The sequence below is a fragment of the Diorhabda carinulata genome, chromosome 1 (assembly GCF_026250575.1).
Source record: "Diorhabda carinulata isolate Delta chromosome 1, icDioCari1.1, whole genome shotgun sequence".
In the NCBI taxonomy this organism is placed as follows: Eukaryota; Metazoa; Arthropoda; class Insecta; order Coleoptera; family Chrysomelidae; genus Diorhabda; species Diorhabda carinulata.
Window position 1 is genome coordinate 25816158 of NC_079460.1, and position 18994 is coordinate 25835151.

Here is an 18994-nt window from a genome sequence, read left to right on the forward strand (position 1 = left end):
TTTAATTCATAAATATGATGTGGAATTAGTTGGTAAATTTAGGGGAACTGCCGAAATAAGAAAAATAAACACCGAGCTATGGACATAGCAGCACAAACGGAAGTTGTGGGTAGTACATCTGTTGCAAAACACCCCACAACACTTTACATTGTGTTAGTCCAAGTAGAAAGGGGGGAATTTTTAACAGCTTCTTTATAAAGATTTCAACAAAAACATTGAATTTGGTTATAATTATAAACGATTTTAATTAAAAACTGAAATATTATGGAAATATTTTATTTGTTTTTTTTTGCGTACGTGTTTATACAAACGGACATGTTCACAAACAAAATTATCGCTACTGACACCTCTAAATCCGATACTTTTTAAGAAACATCGACACATCCAAGGAAAGTGAAAATTTTAACTAGTATTCTGGTGGATTGCTCCTCTATTTTTTTAATAAAAATCTAACTAATGAGCTTCACTTATACATATAGAGAATAGAATGGCAACCTCAATCTCTCAGCTTTGCACCGCTAGATTTCTTCGATCTAAAATTGATTGTTCGTAAACACAATCACGAAAAAGCTTTGAGGAGTGAGTAGCTATGTAAAAAAAGCTTTTCTGAAAGAGCTGCTTTTCCACTTGTCTCTTTCTCTTAAAGTACTGAATTCAAAGTTGAAGTATTTGTGCACAAGTAGTCAAGCAACCTTCAAAGTAAGGTATATTTTAATTTTAGGGGTTTTCTTCGTCCCAATTTGAAGCTTGATATAGTTTAATGGAAAACCAGCCTACATATTGTCCTACTTAAAAATTACTGTGGAATGAATTTCCATTTAGAAGAGAAAAACAGTTTTGTTTTCACAACACATCAATCAAAGATATGCATAGGATATGGAACCGTCACATCGTAGTGTACAGTCGTGTTTTCCGATACGATAAATAATATAAGTAGTTAAAGCCAACTTGTGTAAATTCCAAAGTGAATCAAAACAAACAGTAACAATTTCAGTTTTTATCAAACAGCAATAAATAGACAATTAAGAATTAAACTAAAATCAAATCTTGATTTGATACCAGGTAGAAAGTATTTTGTCAGATCCATACTAAAAAATTGAAATGATACTCAAAAATGGATAACAATATACATCAAAATGGTATACTCCTAAAAATATAACTTAACAACCGAAAGCATACTCTTCAGTAACAAACCAACCAACTAAAACAAACAACGTCCCATTTAGAAATCAAGCTATCCTATTTGACGCCATCGAAAATACTAGGCTAGAAAATTACCTTAAGGCTCTAAACCAATACAACGATTACGGTAAAATCGAAATTAACCTAACCTAACCTAACAATTACTACAAGCGTGTCGACTAGTCACTCCAAGTCAAAAATTTATCTTATCCAATGGGTACCCATCGTACAAGTCCCATCCAAAGCTTATTTGGAGAAACTGGAGAGCTACCACTTTCTTACCGAAGTCAATATATGAGCATCTCGTACGTGGTATCTGTATTATCGAATACAAGACGTAACGTCTTATCGTTTTAAAGAGAAATTTTCAACAAACTCCACTACTCCTCCTTCTCAATAGATGTTATCCCCTCCTAAACAATAACCCTCCCCAATACAGACCTGGAACGTGTCCACTTCAATAAATCAGAAACACCAACAAACATAATAAAATAAGAATTCCTAAGAACCTGAATTAAATACAACAATACACAGATGCTTCAAAAGCCAAGATGAAACTGGAGCAGCCTTCTACTCCGCAAACTTGTCGAAATCCTGTGTAATCCCTTCTATTACATCTATCCACTCTGCTGAACTATTTGCCATTCTAGATGCACTTAAGAAATCTAAGAATATCCTTATAATAACAAATTCCCAAAGTTTACTAACGGCAATCTACCAACAATATCATAACCATCCTATAGCCATTCATATTAAGAAGCAGCTACTCACTTGCAGAAACAACAATATAAATGTTAATTTCATGTGGGTTCCATCCCATACCGGAATAGACGGAAATGAAAGAATAGATAGATTAGCAAAACATGCATACAAAAAAAAGAAGCAATCAGTAAAGAGTAACTATGTAACACATACCGATTTCAAAGCATTTTTTAAAGAGAAAATCTAAGAAAAATAGCAAGAAATAGCAAATTAGAACCAACACGAACCTTACGAAACCGTTAAAAATTGTCAGTATAACTCCAACAATATAAGTAGACGTGAACTAGTAATCCTATCCAGTCTATTAGTCGGACATACTCGTATCACATGTAAATTAATTGTGAAACACCTTTTAATTGACTGTTCAAAGTATAACAAGAAACGAAAAATGAATCAATTACCACATTCACTGAAAAAGCTACTTCAAGAGGATCCAAAGAAAAAAAGATATGCATATTTACAGATAAAATTTACTAAATAAAAATTATTATCAATTTCCAGTATATCAGTTGTGCTGTAAAAGAAAATAAAGAAACCTCACTTTATATTTACCTATATTCTTCAAAAATTGAATTTCTCTTCTTTAATATAGGCCCTATTTGCTAACAAGATAAATTATCAGCTTACTATACCAATTATTCGCGACAAGTCATAAAATATTCAGAAAATGTAGTAAGTTTGCATATTGCAACCTCGTTTATTGAAATTTTTTTGCTGAGTGTTAATCATATTCACATAACATTCTTTTCTGTGTAGCAGAAATACAATCAATACATTGTGGGAAAGCCAATTCTGTTTTTTATCGTATCCTTACAAACATCACAAAAATATTGTCGTATATTCGACACGCTTCTGTTTATCTCTGACTTTTCTCATTATCGAAATCGAAATTAGATTTATAGCGATCAATGAATATGTCATTATCAACTATCCACTGACTGTTTATTAGAACTAAGCGGTACTAATAATATCAAATTTCTTACAAAACATGCTGTGACAATTCACATGAAAATATTTTTAAAAATTATAAATTGAAAAATACATAAGAAAATTATTTTGTCGTATAGATTTTTTGATATAAACCTTATAAGGAACTTCTACTGCAATCATGTTAAAGCGCTAAATTGTTACTTAGAACCATATCACAGACTTTCTCTCTAATTATTGCTGTAAGAAGACCTTACGTACTGTCACTTGTTGTCTGTGTAATAGGGAGTAAGTTGCACTTAGTTTGTCCCATGAGAATTAGGAGATGTGTAGATTTTTAGTTGTTGTATTTGCCAATACGTTAGCCGTAGAGTGACATTCTGCCGAAAATTATCATAAATTGTAAATTTATTGAAAAACAATCAAACATTTCTAATTGAACTGTATACTGTCGAACATCTTGTTACCTACTTACATGAGGAAAAAATTGAAATAAAGAAAAATTTAATTGGTTAGCCAACAACTTATAAAAAAATATATGATGAATGTTCGAAGTGGACACTTGTTCTACACACTTCCGGATTCTACGGAGGATATTTCTTTAACTTGAAAGCGCATTCCAAGATTCTGACTTATAGCGTCACAATGAAAGTTTATTCTATCGATCATTTCGTTCCTTGTAGGCGGGGAGCCGGTAACTCTGAAAGTTCCGTCATAGCGGTATCAAAAAATTTTTATTCAAATAAATAGAACATAAGTATAGGAATAAATTAAACTCAGTATGCGTGAATTCCTACTGCCGAAACAATGTAAAAAATTATTTAAAAAATGGAAAAATGTTTTACCGTCATCGCAGATATTAATTTTTTTTATGTATTCGACAGTAAATTTTATTGGAAAACAGTTGTGACCTCTTGATTGGGGATCGCGTGAACTTCCACCCATTTTCTAAAATAATCCATCACAATTAGGATGTATTTTACCACTGTCTATCATCGGAAATGGTCCAACGATATCTAAAGCAATCCTATCGAAAGGGCTTCCAACATTAAATGGTTTCATGGGTGATTTTCGTCGTACATTTTTTATACCCCTCCTTCACATCGTTGGAGCTATTCATCCAATAAAACATATCACGGACTCCCTGAATGGTTTTCTTCACTCCCTGATGACCTCCCGATGGACTGTCATGTAATTTCTTCAGTACCTAGGCTACTCTCGTTCTTGGAATTCTTGGAATGACTAGCTGTCTTCTCTTCTCGGAACCATCATCATTCTCGATTATTGTTTTTACAAGCTTCACTTCCAGGACAAGGAGTCTGCTGGTCGTCGAGGCAAGGTTTTGGCTTTTTGGCGACCACAATAGAAAAAGGTAAGCTTCTGATCCTGGTTTGGTACTGCCACCTTGTAGGCGATTCGTTCTTGTTTTCACTGTGCCTGGACTTTGTAGTTTGCGAAAGCCTAAGAACGCTTACATTTTTTTAAATAAGTTGACGATCTGGTCCAATTTATCCTCGTCACCTTCTTCTTGTATGGTGGTATTCCCGTTATATCCGCAAATCATGATCGCAAAGGCCACCAATGGATGCCTGGATGCACAAACACCCCTTCACGTTCTTGGGTGCTGATGGAAAATCGGACAATGTCTACTTCGTACTCTACTCTTGAAGAGTTTCGTCACGCTTCTGCCTTCGCTTCTTCAGCTGCGACTAGTATAGATATATAGATATCCCACTAACAGTCTCACTATTACAATGAGTTACTCGCTACTGTGAACAGTACCGTAAGCCAGTATGTCATCTCGTTTCGTCGAGAGATGTTCCAAAAATCAAAGCTGTAGTTCCGTAGCTCACACTGATTTTTATAACATAAAAAATCCTCAGACGCAGATTGGCAATAACTTTGACAGAGACACAAATGGAATACAAAATTTTGTCATCAAATATAAAAACCCTGAGATACGAGAATGAAAAACCGTTTCAAATCAACACAACTATGCCAAAGATTGAGATGAACAAAAAAAAGACTCAGAGGATGGTCCTAGATGTACCTGGCCTGACCTAGAGATGGGGGTAGTTGCTTGAAAATACCTCTGTATTAGAAAGTACACAATATATACAACATATATTCCAAGTTTGAAGACGCCACGTTATTTGGTATTTGTTTGGAAGCCATCAATCAATAGTGAACGTATTCAGTGAATTTGTGAGCATGGAAAAATTGGTCAACGTTATGTGATACAATACTTTTATTTGAAAGACATTAGCCCAACCAATATAAAAGCTGAACTAGATTCAACACTGAGTGAGAGTGCTCCTTCGATATCAAGAGAAAAATATAGAATATCAGAGTTTAAACGAGGCGGCACGACGTCGAAGACCAGAATCGCAGTAGTCGACCAAATGAAGTGACATAAATGTTAAAGAAAATTATCAAAGCGGTATTGGCTAATGGTCGATTGAAAGTGCGCGAGCTAGTAGATATAGTGGGTATTTCAAAAAGTGCGGTGGATTGCATATTAACTAAAAATTTGGACGAGAAAAAGTTGTGCGCAAAATGGGTCATGCGTTTGCTCAAAATTAAGCAGAAACAGCGTCGTGAAGACATTTCCATTGGATGCCGGGCAATGTTGCACATAAATGAAGTCGAATTTTTGCACCGTTTTATAACCATGGATGATACGTGGGTTCATCACTTCACACCCTGAACAAAATAACAATCAAAACAATGGACTGAAAAGGGAAAAGAAACTCCAAAGAGAGCAAAGACCGTTCCATCTGCAAGCAAGGTCATAACGTCGGTTTTTTGGGATGCGCGAGGGATAATTTTCATTAACTATCTTGAAAAACAAGAAACAATCAACGGCGAGTATTACACGAGCTTATTGGAACGTTTTAATGAATAAAAATCAAGCAAAAATTGTCGCGTTTGGCTAAAAAGGAAGTGTTTTATCAAGACAATGAACCAGCTCTACATCCGTTATTGCAATGGCCAAAATTAATGAATTAAAGTTTGAATTGCTGCTTTATACACCTCATTTTCCAGATTTAGCCCCCACGGATTATTTTCTGTTTCCAGACTTGGAAAAATAGCTCGGTGGTCAAAGATTTTTCAACAATGAAGAGGTAATATCGGCAGTTAATGACTATTTTGAGGAGCTTGATAATTCTCATTATAAAAAGGGTATCGAATTTATTCAACTTAGCTAGGAAAAGTGTATGAAGCTAAAAGGAAATTACGTTAAAAATTAATTTTTTTCCAAAGTTATTGTGTTTTTTTCAGGTACTTTTTGGACTATTCTCGTATTATCTTTATTTGAAGCTAGTGTGATTCCCAAGTTGTATAGCTCTTCCAATATCAATTGCAGATTATTAGATACGTTATTTTGTAAATTTTATTATCAAACATTATTTTTATGAATACTTTTAAAAATATGTATATCTTATGCGAGAAAGTATTCGTTAAAAGGCAATCAAATCATTATAAATTGGACGGCATTATGCGCCGTTAAAAAGACAGATGCACTTAATTGTAGTCCTAGTTAGAAAAAAATCATTATTATACCTCGTTAACTTGCTACAACTGAATTTTAAATTATATAACGTAAATAGATGAGTAAAATGTATCTGCCTGCAAATAAGTTTGGTTTAAACAGGGTACCAGACGTGAGCTGAGCCCTTTTTGTATCCATTCGATTTTTTTCTGGAACTAAATATCAAAGTAAAGACTATACATGCTCATATTTACTTTATAGGGTTGAATATGCAGTAGCAAAGAGAACTTTAGACTTTAACAGTAAGCAACTCTTTGTTTGCTGGACCTTTTTTACGATCGCTGACAGGAATATGAGTATTTTTTTCAGACATAAATACTTAAATTTGAGTTTTGTTACTACTACTATTTGGTATCTCAAGGAGTTGCCGCTAGTGGTAGGATGCGTTGTCCATAACCACTTTACAAATTATTCTGCTGTCATATCTTCATGATAATTAGCTGCACGGTTTTTTTAGCAGATATTGATAAAACATTAGGCACGAAACCGTCTTTGCTTCCAGCGTGTACTATTATAATGCGATTCCCTTTAGAACATGGCCCATTCAAACAGAAATTTTTACTATTGTCAACCCAACCGAAATTTACTACATCGTGACTGTCAAACTGACTAATAGACACATAAATTATGTGTCTACTAGAACTTCGGTAGTTTTTTATCTAACACACATAATCTTGTCATCATCGAACGATCCTTAGCGATTCGGTTATTGCCATCCATTTATTCAGTTTATTGTGTTTAAAACCACATGATAACAAAACGCAATGTTTCTAAACTGGTGAAATTCTACTCTGGATAATCTGCTACCTTTTGCTGTATTACTTCTAATGTCGCAGCTCCGTTCTCCTTATATAAGCTCTCAATTGACCTACGTATAAAATGTTGAGTAGCTTAGTCAACTGATTTTAGTTTTTCTTTACATGTTTTTCAGTTCTGTGAATGATCCACAGCAACCCCGTTCGTGACTACTCCATAAATGGAAAATTAATTTACTCTAGTTAATTTAGCAATTCTTATTATGCATGTATTATCAGATTGATGAATTTTTTCCTTTTTTTTTAAACATTTGAATATATTTAAAATAACTTGCTCTAATTATATATCTAAATCTTTATTCTTAAATGCATACCTATCTTTATTCTCACTAAACTCCGCAATTTCATTGTCTTCATTCTCCCATTGTCTAAAGAACGCCATATTTCTATTTATTTAATGAAATTTATAAATTGAATGAATCTCACCTAGCGTCGCCACTGCTTATTGCAGACTATCTGTAAGGAATATTTCGAAGAAATTGCGACATACGCCTTCCGACACCTGCGGCCCTTTATGTTTACGATTTAATGTTTTCATTGATAAACAGTGGAGATGATGATTTCAAGTGGACTGACGGTTTGTTAGAAGTTTACCGAATTTTATTTAGGAAGTAAACATTATTTTTCATTTCTTAATTTGGTATGAGTGTCGTGCGTGTTAATGAAATATTGATTGTTCACCGCATAACTGTCTTCTGCAATTGATATTGGAAGAACTATACCTCTACCTATTTATCGGGCTATTCTGAAAAATTTATTTTAATTTAAAATCCCTGCTCCAGTTGCTCAATATAGTTTTATTTTTTTGTGCTTTTTTTTACATTGGATGGAGATTTACTTAAGTTTAAACAGAACTCTTATGGGCTCTAGTTTGAATATTTTTGGGTTTGATACTTTCGTGTTATTTTTTTATATTAAATAACAATTCCAATAAAGTCATATTTTGTTTTATTCTAAATAAAATTAACTTCAACATTTGTGCCATATCATTAAAAAAAATTTTTAAATTTTCAAAGTTGTCTGTAAATATTATAATAAAATCCACTTTATTTGTGACACATTGACAGGTATGCACGCGCACAAAGCACCAGTAATGAAAGGCTTTTAATAAAGTTAGTGCCATCTTTTAATGAAGGAAGGCATTAGCTTCATCAAAATCGGCATTATGTTTCTTTTTTTCAATAGATCACTAGTGGCCTATATAATCCAAATGTTTTCAGAAATGAGGAGAGAAGAATATCAGTTCTAATAAATAGGTAACCATATTCCACTTTTTTTTTCATTTTTGATTTTTATATGATATCCAGAACAAAAAGATTAAATTTTCGCTATAAGGACGATATTGCGTTTTTAAAGGTAATCGTATCTAATAACCTTATAGTTAGCATTCAGAATTTATTGAGTGAAGAAAAAAATAGAATTGACTACCATCACTACACTACACTAAAAAAGACAAAATAATTGGTTGGAGATATCAGCTATGTGTCGAATGCGACAATATTTCATAACTCTATTTTTAAATGCAACCTTATTAAAAGTAATAAATAATTCTCCTCTATGATAAAAAAATCTACAAACAAATGAAATTAAATCCAACAAATTCCAAAAGAATAATTAACTATTATATTCATAAAAAAATAATCGGTAAATACCTCCAAAAACTGCAAAAAATATATCCCTGAGACCAATAGTAGATTGTGTCTAATCACGATTCACCCCTCTTTCAAAATATTTATTCAGCATTTTGAAAGAGTTGCAAATAAAAACAATCACAAGAAAAAAGACTCTTCTCATTTTGATTGTACCGGGTGTCCCAATAATAATGGCTCTCGGCCATATCTGGGGAACCATTTATAGTACAGCTTCGAAAAAAAATTCATAACAAAAGTGACCTCGAGGAAAACCTGGAAATTATTTACAGAATTGTAGGTCCACCGCTAGAGGGACTAATTAAATACCAAAAATTATTAAATGAATAATTTACAAATTTTGCATTTAAACTGTGATTATCGTATTCTTCAAGAAATTCAGCGTATATTTGATTTTACAAGTTTTAGTCTATCTCTTCAAATAAGAGGTGGGGGGAAGTGGGAACTTTAGTATGAAAAAACGCCTGTAAGTCCAATTCTACTCAACCTATATATGCAAACTTAGTCTTTTTGAAGAGAGCTCCATTCTACCAATGTAAGAGTTATAATTTCGAAATTTCGAAACAACCTAATTAGTAACGTATACGCTGAACGGCGCTATTTATTTATTTTTTTAAATCTAGCTATCCTTGAAAAATTTTGAATAGAAACATGCAGTTTTAATTAAAGAATATAAAAGTAGACCAAATTAGCAACAGAATAGCGAAAACCGCATGTCGATATCTTTTTCGTATTACGAGATATCTTAAGAAATGTGTAAATTTTCCTTTAAACATAAATTACTCCATTTTGACTGAACGGATTTTTACATTTTTGACTCCTCAAAATTGTCTTTCCATGTTCTACTAATAATAGTTCCAATTATTATGTTAATATCAACTACATCTATCAATTTCTCTAGATTTTTTTGTCATATCTGTGACTTTGTGACCTGTTTTCGAGGTATTGTTTTGTTTGGCCAATAAATGTAGTTTTGCATTTATCACATGGAATTTCATAAACAAAATTATCTTATCTTTTATTTTGGTCTTATTGTCTTAACTATTAAGACCTACACACATGTCAGTATGGTTTTTAATTTCATTTGATTTTCTTTTTCTAATTTTTGAAGTGATGAAAATATGGAGATAAGGGTACAAAGAAACTACTTCTACAGAAATTGATTGATGTAGGATTTGTACAATTTTCACCTTTTTTTCAAAATAGGAAGAATATACTGAATAAATATTTTGAAAGAGTGGTGAAACATGATTGGACACAATATATTATTGGTCTCAGGGATATATTTTTGGAGCTATATCTGGATTATTTTCTCATGAATATAATAGTTCGTTATTCTTTTTGGTATTAATTTATTGAATCTAATTTCATTTGTCTGTAAATTCTATTATCATTAAGCAGATTCTCATTTTTTTGTCTTTTTGTATCAAAATAGTCTTGTTTGTATTATTGGGAAATTAATTATTACTTTTAATAAAGTCGAATTTAAAAATAGAGTTTGGGAACATTGTCGCATTCGACACATAGCTGGTATCTCTAACCTGTTATTTTGGCTTTTTTATAAAGTGGTGGTAGTTTATTTTTATATCTTTTTCACTTGACAAATTCTGACGGTTAACTATAGGGTTATTAGACACGTCGTCTTCATAGCGAAAATTAAATCTTTTAGATTTGGATATCGTATACAAATTAAAACAGAAAAAAACTAAACTATACAACAAACACCGGGAATTTCTTTTAAACATGGGTCACGAAAAATATAAATATACAATGGGAGTTAAATTGATATTTAGTGTGATAAACAAATAATTGAACAAAGAAAACAACTGAACAAGGTGAAATCATGACAACAGAAAAAAGCCGGTTATAAATTCAAACAAATGAAAAATATGTGTGATGGACAGTAAATATGAGATTTAATTAACAAAAATTACTTTTCAGTCACCATTCCGAAATTTCAGTTTGTTTCAAAAAGGGAAACATCACACAATTTCAACGAAAACATATTATTCTTGCAATTAGTCATTTCCGGAGATATAGCGTAATATATCAATTCCCTTTTATTTACCATTTAGATTGTATAAATTGCCAGCCTTTCCGACTGTACGTATTTAACTTATGCAATTTTAGATATTCCATTCAGATTTCAATTTTTGCTGATATATTTCTGTATATTGGAATTAAAAAGAATAACGCAAGTGTACCAAATGTTTATACATGAAATAAATTGATTTATCCACTGATTTTTATTTTAGATGGGAGTGGATTGAAACTCTTTTGAAATCCAAGTTAGTTATAATGATATTAAAAAATCATTTATAACTGAGTTGCCAGAAGCTTTGATGTAATGAAAAAATTACGTGAGCTGTAAAAGAAACGTATTTGTAAATTTACTTGAAAGTACATATTTTTTCTGCAATCACTTTTTGGCACACATAAGTTTTTCTTATGCTTAATGCTTATGCTTAATGCTTAATTTTTTAGACTGCATTCTTGGAAGTCGTCATACCTCCAGACATCATCTCCGAAGAAACTTCTGGTGATATGATGGTACCAGAAGGAGGTTCAGCAAAACTAACCTGTAAAGCTAGAGGACATCCTAAACCTCGCGTAGTGTGGAAACGAGAAGATGGAGGAGCCATTGTAGCTCGAACTGGGCTTAGCAATAAAATTGAAAGAGTAACATCGGTTGAAGGAGAAACTCTCATCCTTACAAAAGTGACAAGATCTGAAATGGGTGCCTACTTATGTATAGCAGCTAATGGAGTACCTCCATCAGTTAGTAAAAGGCTGATGCTCCATGTACATTGTGAGTATTATCCATAACTTTTTCTTCTAATTCTCATCAAAGTTATGCTATAGTGAGGAAAATATATTTTCTATAACTCTTCCTCCAATCGTCTTATGAATGTATTTTCCAACTATGTAAATTTCCTTAAAAGTTACCTAAGAAACATATAGGGGTATTTATTCCTCGTTTTATTGCCGCCTGAGAATCAGGCAGGTTTGAAGAAACCAAAACTTTTGACTCGTTTTTATGTAAAATGTAATTTGTTTCTACATAACACATTTCAAATTTTATGAAGAGAACTATGCAGTTAGTCATTTCATTATGAAATCCAGGATAAAGATTGATAAAACCGAGGGTTATACGGTAGATAGGATGAAGAATTACATTTTAAATACTCTTAACAAATTATAACAATTATGGGTCTATCTGTTCGATTAAATTGAACATAAAATGTTTATATTCATAAGGTTATGAACGTTGTCTTAATAATAGTAAGACAAAGAATAACCGTAAGTTCTTTAAATAAGAATAAGGCGCTTAAACGAAACTTACTCTCATTTTTTCATTTTATAGCGTATTTTGAAGTATTAACAACCTATAATGAACTTTTTCTAATTATACTTCTGCTGTGGAGATCTTGTAATCACCAATCTAAAAAACTGCTTCGCGACATTTCAGTAAAATTTTTAAGTTTGTTGTTTATGATATCGTTTTTAAGACTGCTTAGCAGTCTGTTATCTGAATATTTTGAACTAAACTAACGTTTTAAGTGTAATAAAATTCACCCAATTACAAAAAAAAATCAGGTCAGCAGTTATTACCAGTGAATACAACACATCATAATTTATCTTAAATTTAAAACCCTTCTTTGCTGTTTATTATAGTAGTAATCTCTACTGATAACTACTTGAGTAGTCGAAGAATAAGAATTTTTTCAAATTTTAATCTAGATCTTCAAGAGAATATGACAAAGTTACAGGTTTGCTTTGTTCTGGGTTTACCTGTCCGTTAGAACACTGCAATATTATTGCATTATGTACAAATATAGAATCATTTCACTCTAGACCTCGTTCTGTTACATTCAAAATATATTTGAATGAAACGTACACGCACGGGTAATGTTTCTGACTTTATGAAAATAACAATTGTCTTAATAGTGAAATTGTTACAGTTATTATAATAATTCGTATATAAATTACAAAAATGTATGTATGTTAGTTTTTGTTTAATAATTGGAAACGGAAATTGGAGATGTGGAAACCAAAAAAAAATTATTTTTTTATTGGAACAAATTTCGATTTTATCCTTATTTTGATATTCATGATGAAGGTGATCTATAGGTCAATATAAATAAGCGAATTGTCAGTGTCAATATCATATTTTGATAAAGAGTTGAAACGTCAAAATTTATCTTTCTTTTAAAAACTATAAAAAAAACTAATTTTAAAACAGAAGAGACCTAAAATAAGGAAAATTTAGATGCATTTATATATATATATATATATATATATATATATATATATATATATATATATATATAGTATAGGAGTGGTTTTCATAATCTCAATTATTGTTATTTATTTTGATAATGGTCGCTAATTGATCACTCAACAATAAATCGAAATGACGAAGATTTATTGTGCTTAATGTTTGTTGTTGATTGTTCTAAGTCAGTCAATCTATTTTGTTCTCTATATCAATGAGATTAAAGTAACGAAATGAAAAATGTACACAATGGATTTCAATTTTAGTCTTTTCCACAATACAGATTCCATAAATGTTACAGTTTATAAATTATTTTCGATTTTTTTGTTTCATAATTGTTGATACATGAATCATTGTCAATATTCATTTAGTCATAATTTGAATGAATCCTGGAAATAAAAAAAGATATTGTGAAAAGTCGATAAGAAATACGTCGCAGTACAAAATTGGTCTATTTCATTCATATATTTCTTCAGAATTTAGTAAATTAGAAAAGATAAAACGAAAAATAAAACCTAAAAAGAGAAATCGATAATTTAGGATGAAAGAGCAATTGCGGAATGGAAACTGCATTTGAAACTATTCTATATAACAGTGTTTGCATACATATAATACCCGTGAAAGAATAAATCTCATCGAATATGAAGAATATGAAATATAAAGATAAAATGAAATCATATGAAAATAGTTTTAGTAACAATAAAAGTAGAAATATGCTCATTACAATTTCAGAATCCGTGATCTAGTAAATAGATTTTGTAAAAATCATTACCCCCTTCTAACAATGATTGTCTAAACTACAGAGCAGCAGTATCCCAGGTCTATTTCTGACTTGTGGACAGAAGGTTGAAGAAAACATTAGAATATACAGTAAAAGAAACACAGTTTCAATAATCGAATAATTGGAGCACAAATGATGCAGGGTCTATTATAAAATAACTAGAAGATAAGCTATGACTGGGAACACACATTCATCCGATTTATAAAGAAAACTTCTGGCTGATGACTATTGTTTTTATAAGAGGTAAGAATAATCTATCAATCCACAAGCACACAATCCTACACGTTTTACTCATTGACAAACGTTTTACTGCATCCTAGACAAGTTCCAGAGACAGAATGGTATCGTCAACTTCGGACTATTACCTCGTATCTTACTTCAAACAATACATCTATATATTCGATCGATAATTGACTATAAATCGAACGTTTACGCAGCTCTCTCCCATAGCTTTTGAAAAGAATCTTGTCCCCCGAGCAGTTAATACTGAAATACCTACTTCTAATATAAGTGTCGCCTTTCTCCCACCAATAGTTATTCATTTCACAAAAATTGTGAGCTTAGTTACCCCTTCTATTAGAAACGGCTAGGAGCATCTTGCCTTCGCTTGAGAATTTCCCTATTTCCATCAAACAAGGAGCCTTTAACTCGTATCACAAAACTTTTAACTCGAATTCCAAAACTCTAAAACCTATTCCTTTCAAATCAGCCAATTCATTATAGTGAAGGCGTTATTGCATGATCTATACAATTTTTCTGTAGCCTGGTAAACTCGTTTTTCATAAAATACTCGACATCAGGGAAGTATACAGCCGCATAAATTATACATTCCCACGATCCATTATTATGAACCACATATTTTAATCACACAGAATCAGAAAATGGAGAGACCAATCAAAAATATATCAACTCAAATCCTGTAGAAAAAAAATGATCCCACACATCAAAACACAAAATCATTGAACCCCATCAAATAAAATGCATCAAGCATTCTCAATCATGTGAAAATCTAACTTACCTATTGAAGATTATTCTTCTTACTTTAGACCACAAAATACTTCCACAATTTTACATTTTGTGAGAAGTTCTTCATATTGTTTGTGAAAACTCTATTTGCAGTACAATAGACAATCGAAGCATGACGTCACGGCCGTCATATTGTTATAGTTCACTTTCTAAACAAAATTTGTTAGGTAGTGGGTGTTCTTTAAAGTTAATTAAAAAGTATTCAATTAGATTACTTTTGTATAAGATGGTAATGTGTATTATGCCAGAAGGTATTTTTTTGTAAAATTTATCAAAGAAAAAACGAAAAAATCACAAATCGCTAAACATACATGCGATCGTCAACGCAGTTAAAACTTTGTTTGGAAATTGATCTCTGATTTACCCTAATAAAAGTGGTGTGTGACGTCAACACTCCTATTCTTTTCAACAAATTTTCAAGTAGTCTATCAATATATCAGGATGGAAATGGAACTTATCATTTTGATAATATTATGGAATATTTCAAATGTATTTGTACATAATATATTATGTATGATTCAATTTCAATACATATGTAGTGGTAGTTTTGAACCATAATAACTATTTGAAATGAACTCTATTGTAAAACAAAACAATTGAAAAAAATTCCCTTCCCTAGAAACGGTAATTGTTGTCTTGAGACTCCCTAAGTTGATTTTGATTGTTTTGTTCTTTTCCTTAATAAATCCAGTAGATAGTGAGAAAATTATTTATTGGGGAACATGGGAGGCAACAATGTGAAGTTTTTATATTGCCTGTGTAGTTATTTTTATTAACAATATACTAATAACACACTATCACTTAAGTTCAAATCAGAACTATAAGAAACTTTTTTCTTGGCAAGATGTTTTTCATACGCATCGAGTCTCTTGCTATCTAATCCATTTCTTACAAGAATTATGTTTTTGTCAGAAAATTTAAGCTGAAAACACAAGCAAGTCCAGTGTAGACTTGAAACATTGTTAGACATATGGACGTACCTTGTCTTACTGTAAAAGGACTTTTAGATGCTCATTAAATAACACTCCATTATGATACAGCCTTAAATGAACACAAGTGATGATAAACTAGCATAAGTGGTATCCCTCTAATCTATTACCCAAACACTCCTGTACACATGTCCTTCAACACCAAACCCAATAACATGTCGGTCAAGGCATCTCACTTTTATACCGCTATCATACTCGCTGAATACCATATTATGCCATCCTGCTTCTCAGTTCTGCAGTTCTCTGTACCATCTAAAACGTAAATGTAGCAATATCTTGGATAGAAATAGAAGAGATCAAAGGCTTAAGGGTCGCAACTCTTATTTGACGTTCTATAGTACGCCTCGCTTAACCACTTGATATTTTTCGCGCTTCTCTACCTTCTTCTGCCCAACCTTTGATTACGCGCATATCCGTCATTGCGGTATGGTTAATATTATAGGCAATTTTGTAATAGGTTGAAATAACCATCCGATCGGCCACAATTTTACCCAAATTCCATAACTCTTTTCTTAGTCTTAGTACAGAGGACATAAGTATACAAACTCGTAATAATTATAAAAATTTATAGATTTTTTAATCAGTGACCTGGAAAATTCTCATCGTTCTGTAAAAAACAAATTTTCTCAACGCTGGAACAGCTTGAAGATAGTGAGCTATTTTCTTAATATTTATGAATCTCCTCCTTATACAAACATGTTGAAATAATTATAAAATCAAAGTTCAACTAACTTGACAAAATACAAAATTCTAATTCTATTTTGGTCATCATAAAATAATGTTCTAGGCGTACAAAAAATCATCACGTAATAGATAAGTGTTTTATCATCTTGCTGATAGAATAAGTACTAACCTTCCATATTTCAAGCGGCGTGTTTCGAAATCAACTGCTTAAAAGTCTAAGCACAAGCCTTTTCAGTCTGGAAGACACTTTCAATAATTGGTAATGGATTGCAACTCTCAGGAAATATTTCGAATTAAAAATTAGGAGAGTCAATGACCTCTGGAATGGTACAGTAGCGCAGTGGAAAATTTTATTGTTTTAAATAGCAATAAAACAATAAATATATGAAACGATGGAAAAAAGAATAATAGTGTGGAGAATATTTGTACACTGATTCTGTAGGAAACAAATTTGTAAAAACGATTCTTACTTCTACAAAAAATGTTTCTAATATTCAATAAATATTTTCACTCAGTGTATAAAATATTTCAGATTAAAAGAATATTTTCCAGGAAAATCACTTAGAGCAGATAAATAAAATCCATTCATGTTGTCATTACTTCTGATTTTTTTGCTTCATCAAACATTATATACATTCTATTGTACTTACCAGTTTAACGGTATTCCCTGTTCATTTCGTTTCTCGACCATCGAATTTGCCAAAAACTAGTTTATTTGTGGGTGTGAACGGTCTACTTGAAACCTATTGTATTAGTAGGTTTGGGTCTGTAAAATCAGCGCATGTTGTTAAAGTTCTTACAAAAGAGAACGTAAATAAATGAATATGAGTACACGCTACCTATGACACTCTGACAGTCCTTAGGGCAAAGTTAAAGTTCAACCTACGGAATTTAATTGAAATCATCCACTTTGTGATCAATAATGTATTGTGAAAGTGAAAGTAATAAAGTTGTATTGTTAACGAAGGATTTATACTGTATTATTCAAGTGTATATGTTACGTCTAACGATATTTATAAACGTAACAGTATTATTAATTTATAAATTGTCCAATCCACCCTAATGGAAGTTGTACTCTTACTTGAAGCTAGGTTAATTTTCTCAAATAAATTGCTATTATGGATCATGTATTAGTCCCGGACATAAAGGAATCTCCGACATTGACCAAAATTATATAGATAGATACATAGAATTTATTTTTCGAATCTAATTTTCAAAAAAATAATACCTTGATCACTAAATTTCAACCAGTATTTTTCTCAGAAAACATTAGACTTACAGTTCGTTAAAATTCTTTAGTTGGGGAGTTTTCGAAGGCATTAGAATGTACAGCGTGTTTCAATGAAAACAAATATCGACTATACTATTACATATAATTATAAATATTTAAAATGGCGATGAGACAAAAATTTATCTGATTCATTAGTGGAAATATTTCCCAGAATGTAATAACAAGTGAAGCGACAAATGTAGAGTATCTTCTTACACAAAATGGCTGTATAATTGCCAATACGAAATTTATATTTACATACGTTAGACCACCTCCTGGAAAGAATATTCAAGCTAACCTGACGAAACCATCCAAAAACTGACATTTCTGACTTAAATCATCCAAGCTTAAGCTAGAGAACTGAAGTTTTTGACTTCCTCTTCCAAATCCATAATTGACAATTGAACATTTTTCAATTCATTGGGATATAGCGAAATTAGTTTTTTTTACACTAAGTAGGTAAACCTTCCCAAATAACATCCTACAAACCCATAAAACTCTATTTATAATGTCTAAGCTATTTAAATCACTATTAAGTGTATAGATCCAATATTTGAAGAAGTTCAGATACTCCCCGTTTTTTAATTTGGTGTTACAGAGGACAGGACATATTTTCAACTATGAAGGTAGATCGAAAAATCAAAAAATCATTTGAAGAAAACTTCAATGTGAAATCACAAAGGACACCTTAAGTTTAATTTCAATGATGACTTTAGTTTGTTGTAAATAACATGTCAATATAGTGGTTTCGAAATTCTCGATAAATTTTGTACGGCCAACTTCAAGGTGAATTATATACTTCAAAGCTTCTAGAGTCCTGGGTCCTGTGTCGTTATTTAAGCCATTCTTGAGGTAATCATAAATAGTAATCGCAGGAGTTAAATTCAGCCAGCGGTCATGGAATGTCACCATAATTAGAAAAAAACTCAATAAAAATACTCAATAGTAAAAATATAGGAGTCTATAAAGATAAGAAAACTCTTCTAGGAAGGAAACAGATTCTCAGGATTGAACTTTCCATTTATAGAACGTAAACCAAAATTAAATACTATCTCAATAATATGAGATATACTGCTGTTT

At 31.6% G+C, this 18994-nt stretch overlaps 1 protein-coding gene and 1 long non-coding RNA gene across 7 annotated transcripts in view; one reads left to right on the forward strand and one right to left on the reverse strand.

The window, feature by feature from the left end:
- LOC130895224 (lachesin-like) overlaps positions 1 to 18994 on the forward strand; it is a 296621-nt gene that overhangs the window by 244899 nt on the left and 32728 nt on the right. For all 6 annotated transcript variants that reach the window (XM_057802439.1, XM_057802446.1, XM_057802454.1 and 3 more), the window contains one exon: positions 11373 to 11697. In XM_057802439.1, coding sequence (XP_057658422.1) covers positions 11373 to 11697 — 325 coding nt within the window. The remainder of the gene's footprint in view (positions 1 to 11372; positions 11698 to 18994) is intronic.
- Positions 13377 to 17331, reverse strand: LOC130895259 (uncharacterized). The gene is made up of 3 exons (XR_009059452.1): positions 17295 to 17331; positions 14964 to 15120; positions 13377 to 13553 (listed from the first exon to the last, which is right to left on the reverse strand). It is a non-coding gene; the product is annotated as an uncharacterized LOC130895259 (long non-coding RNA).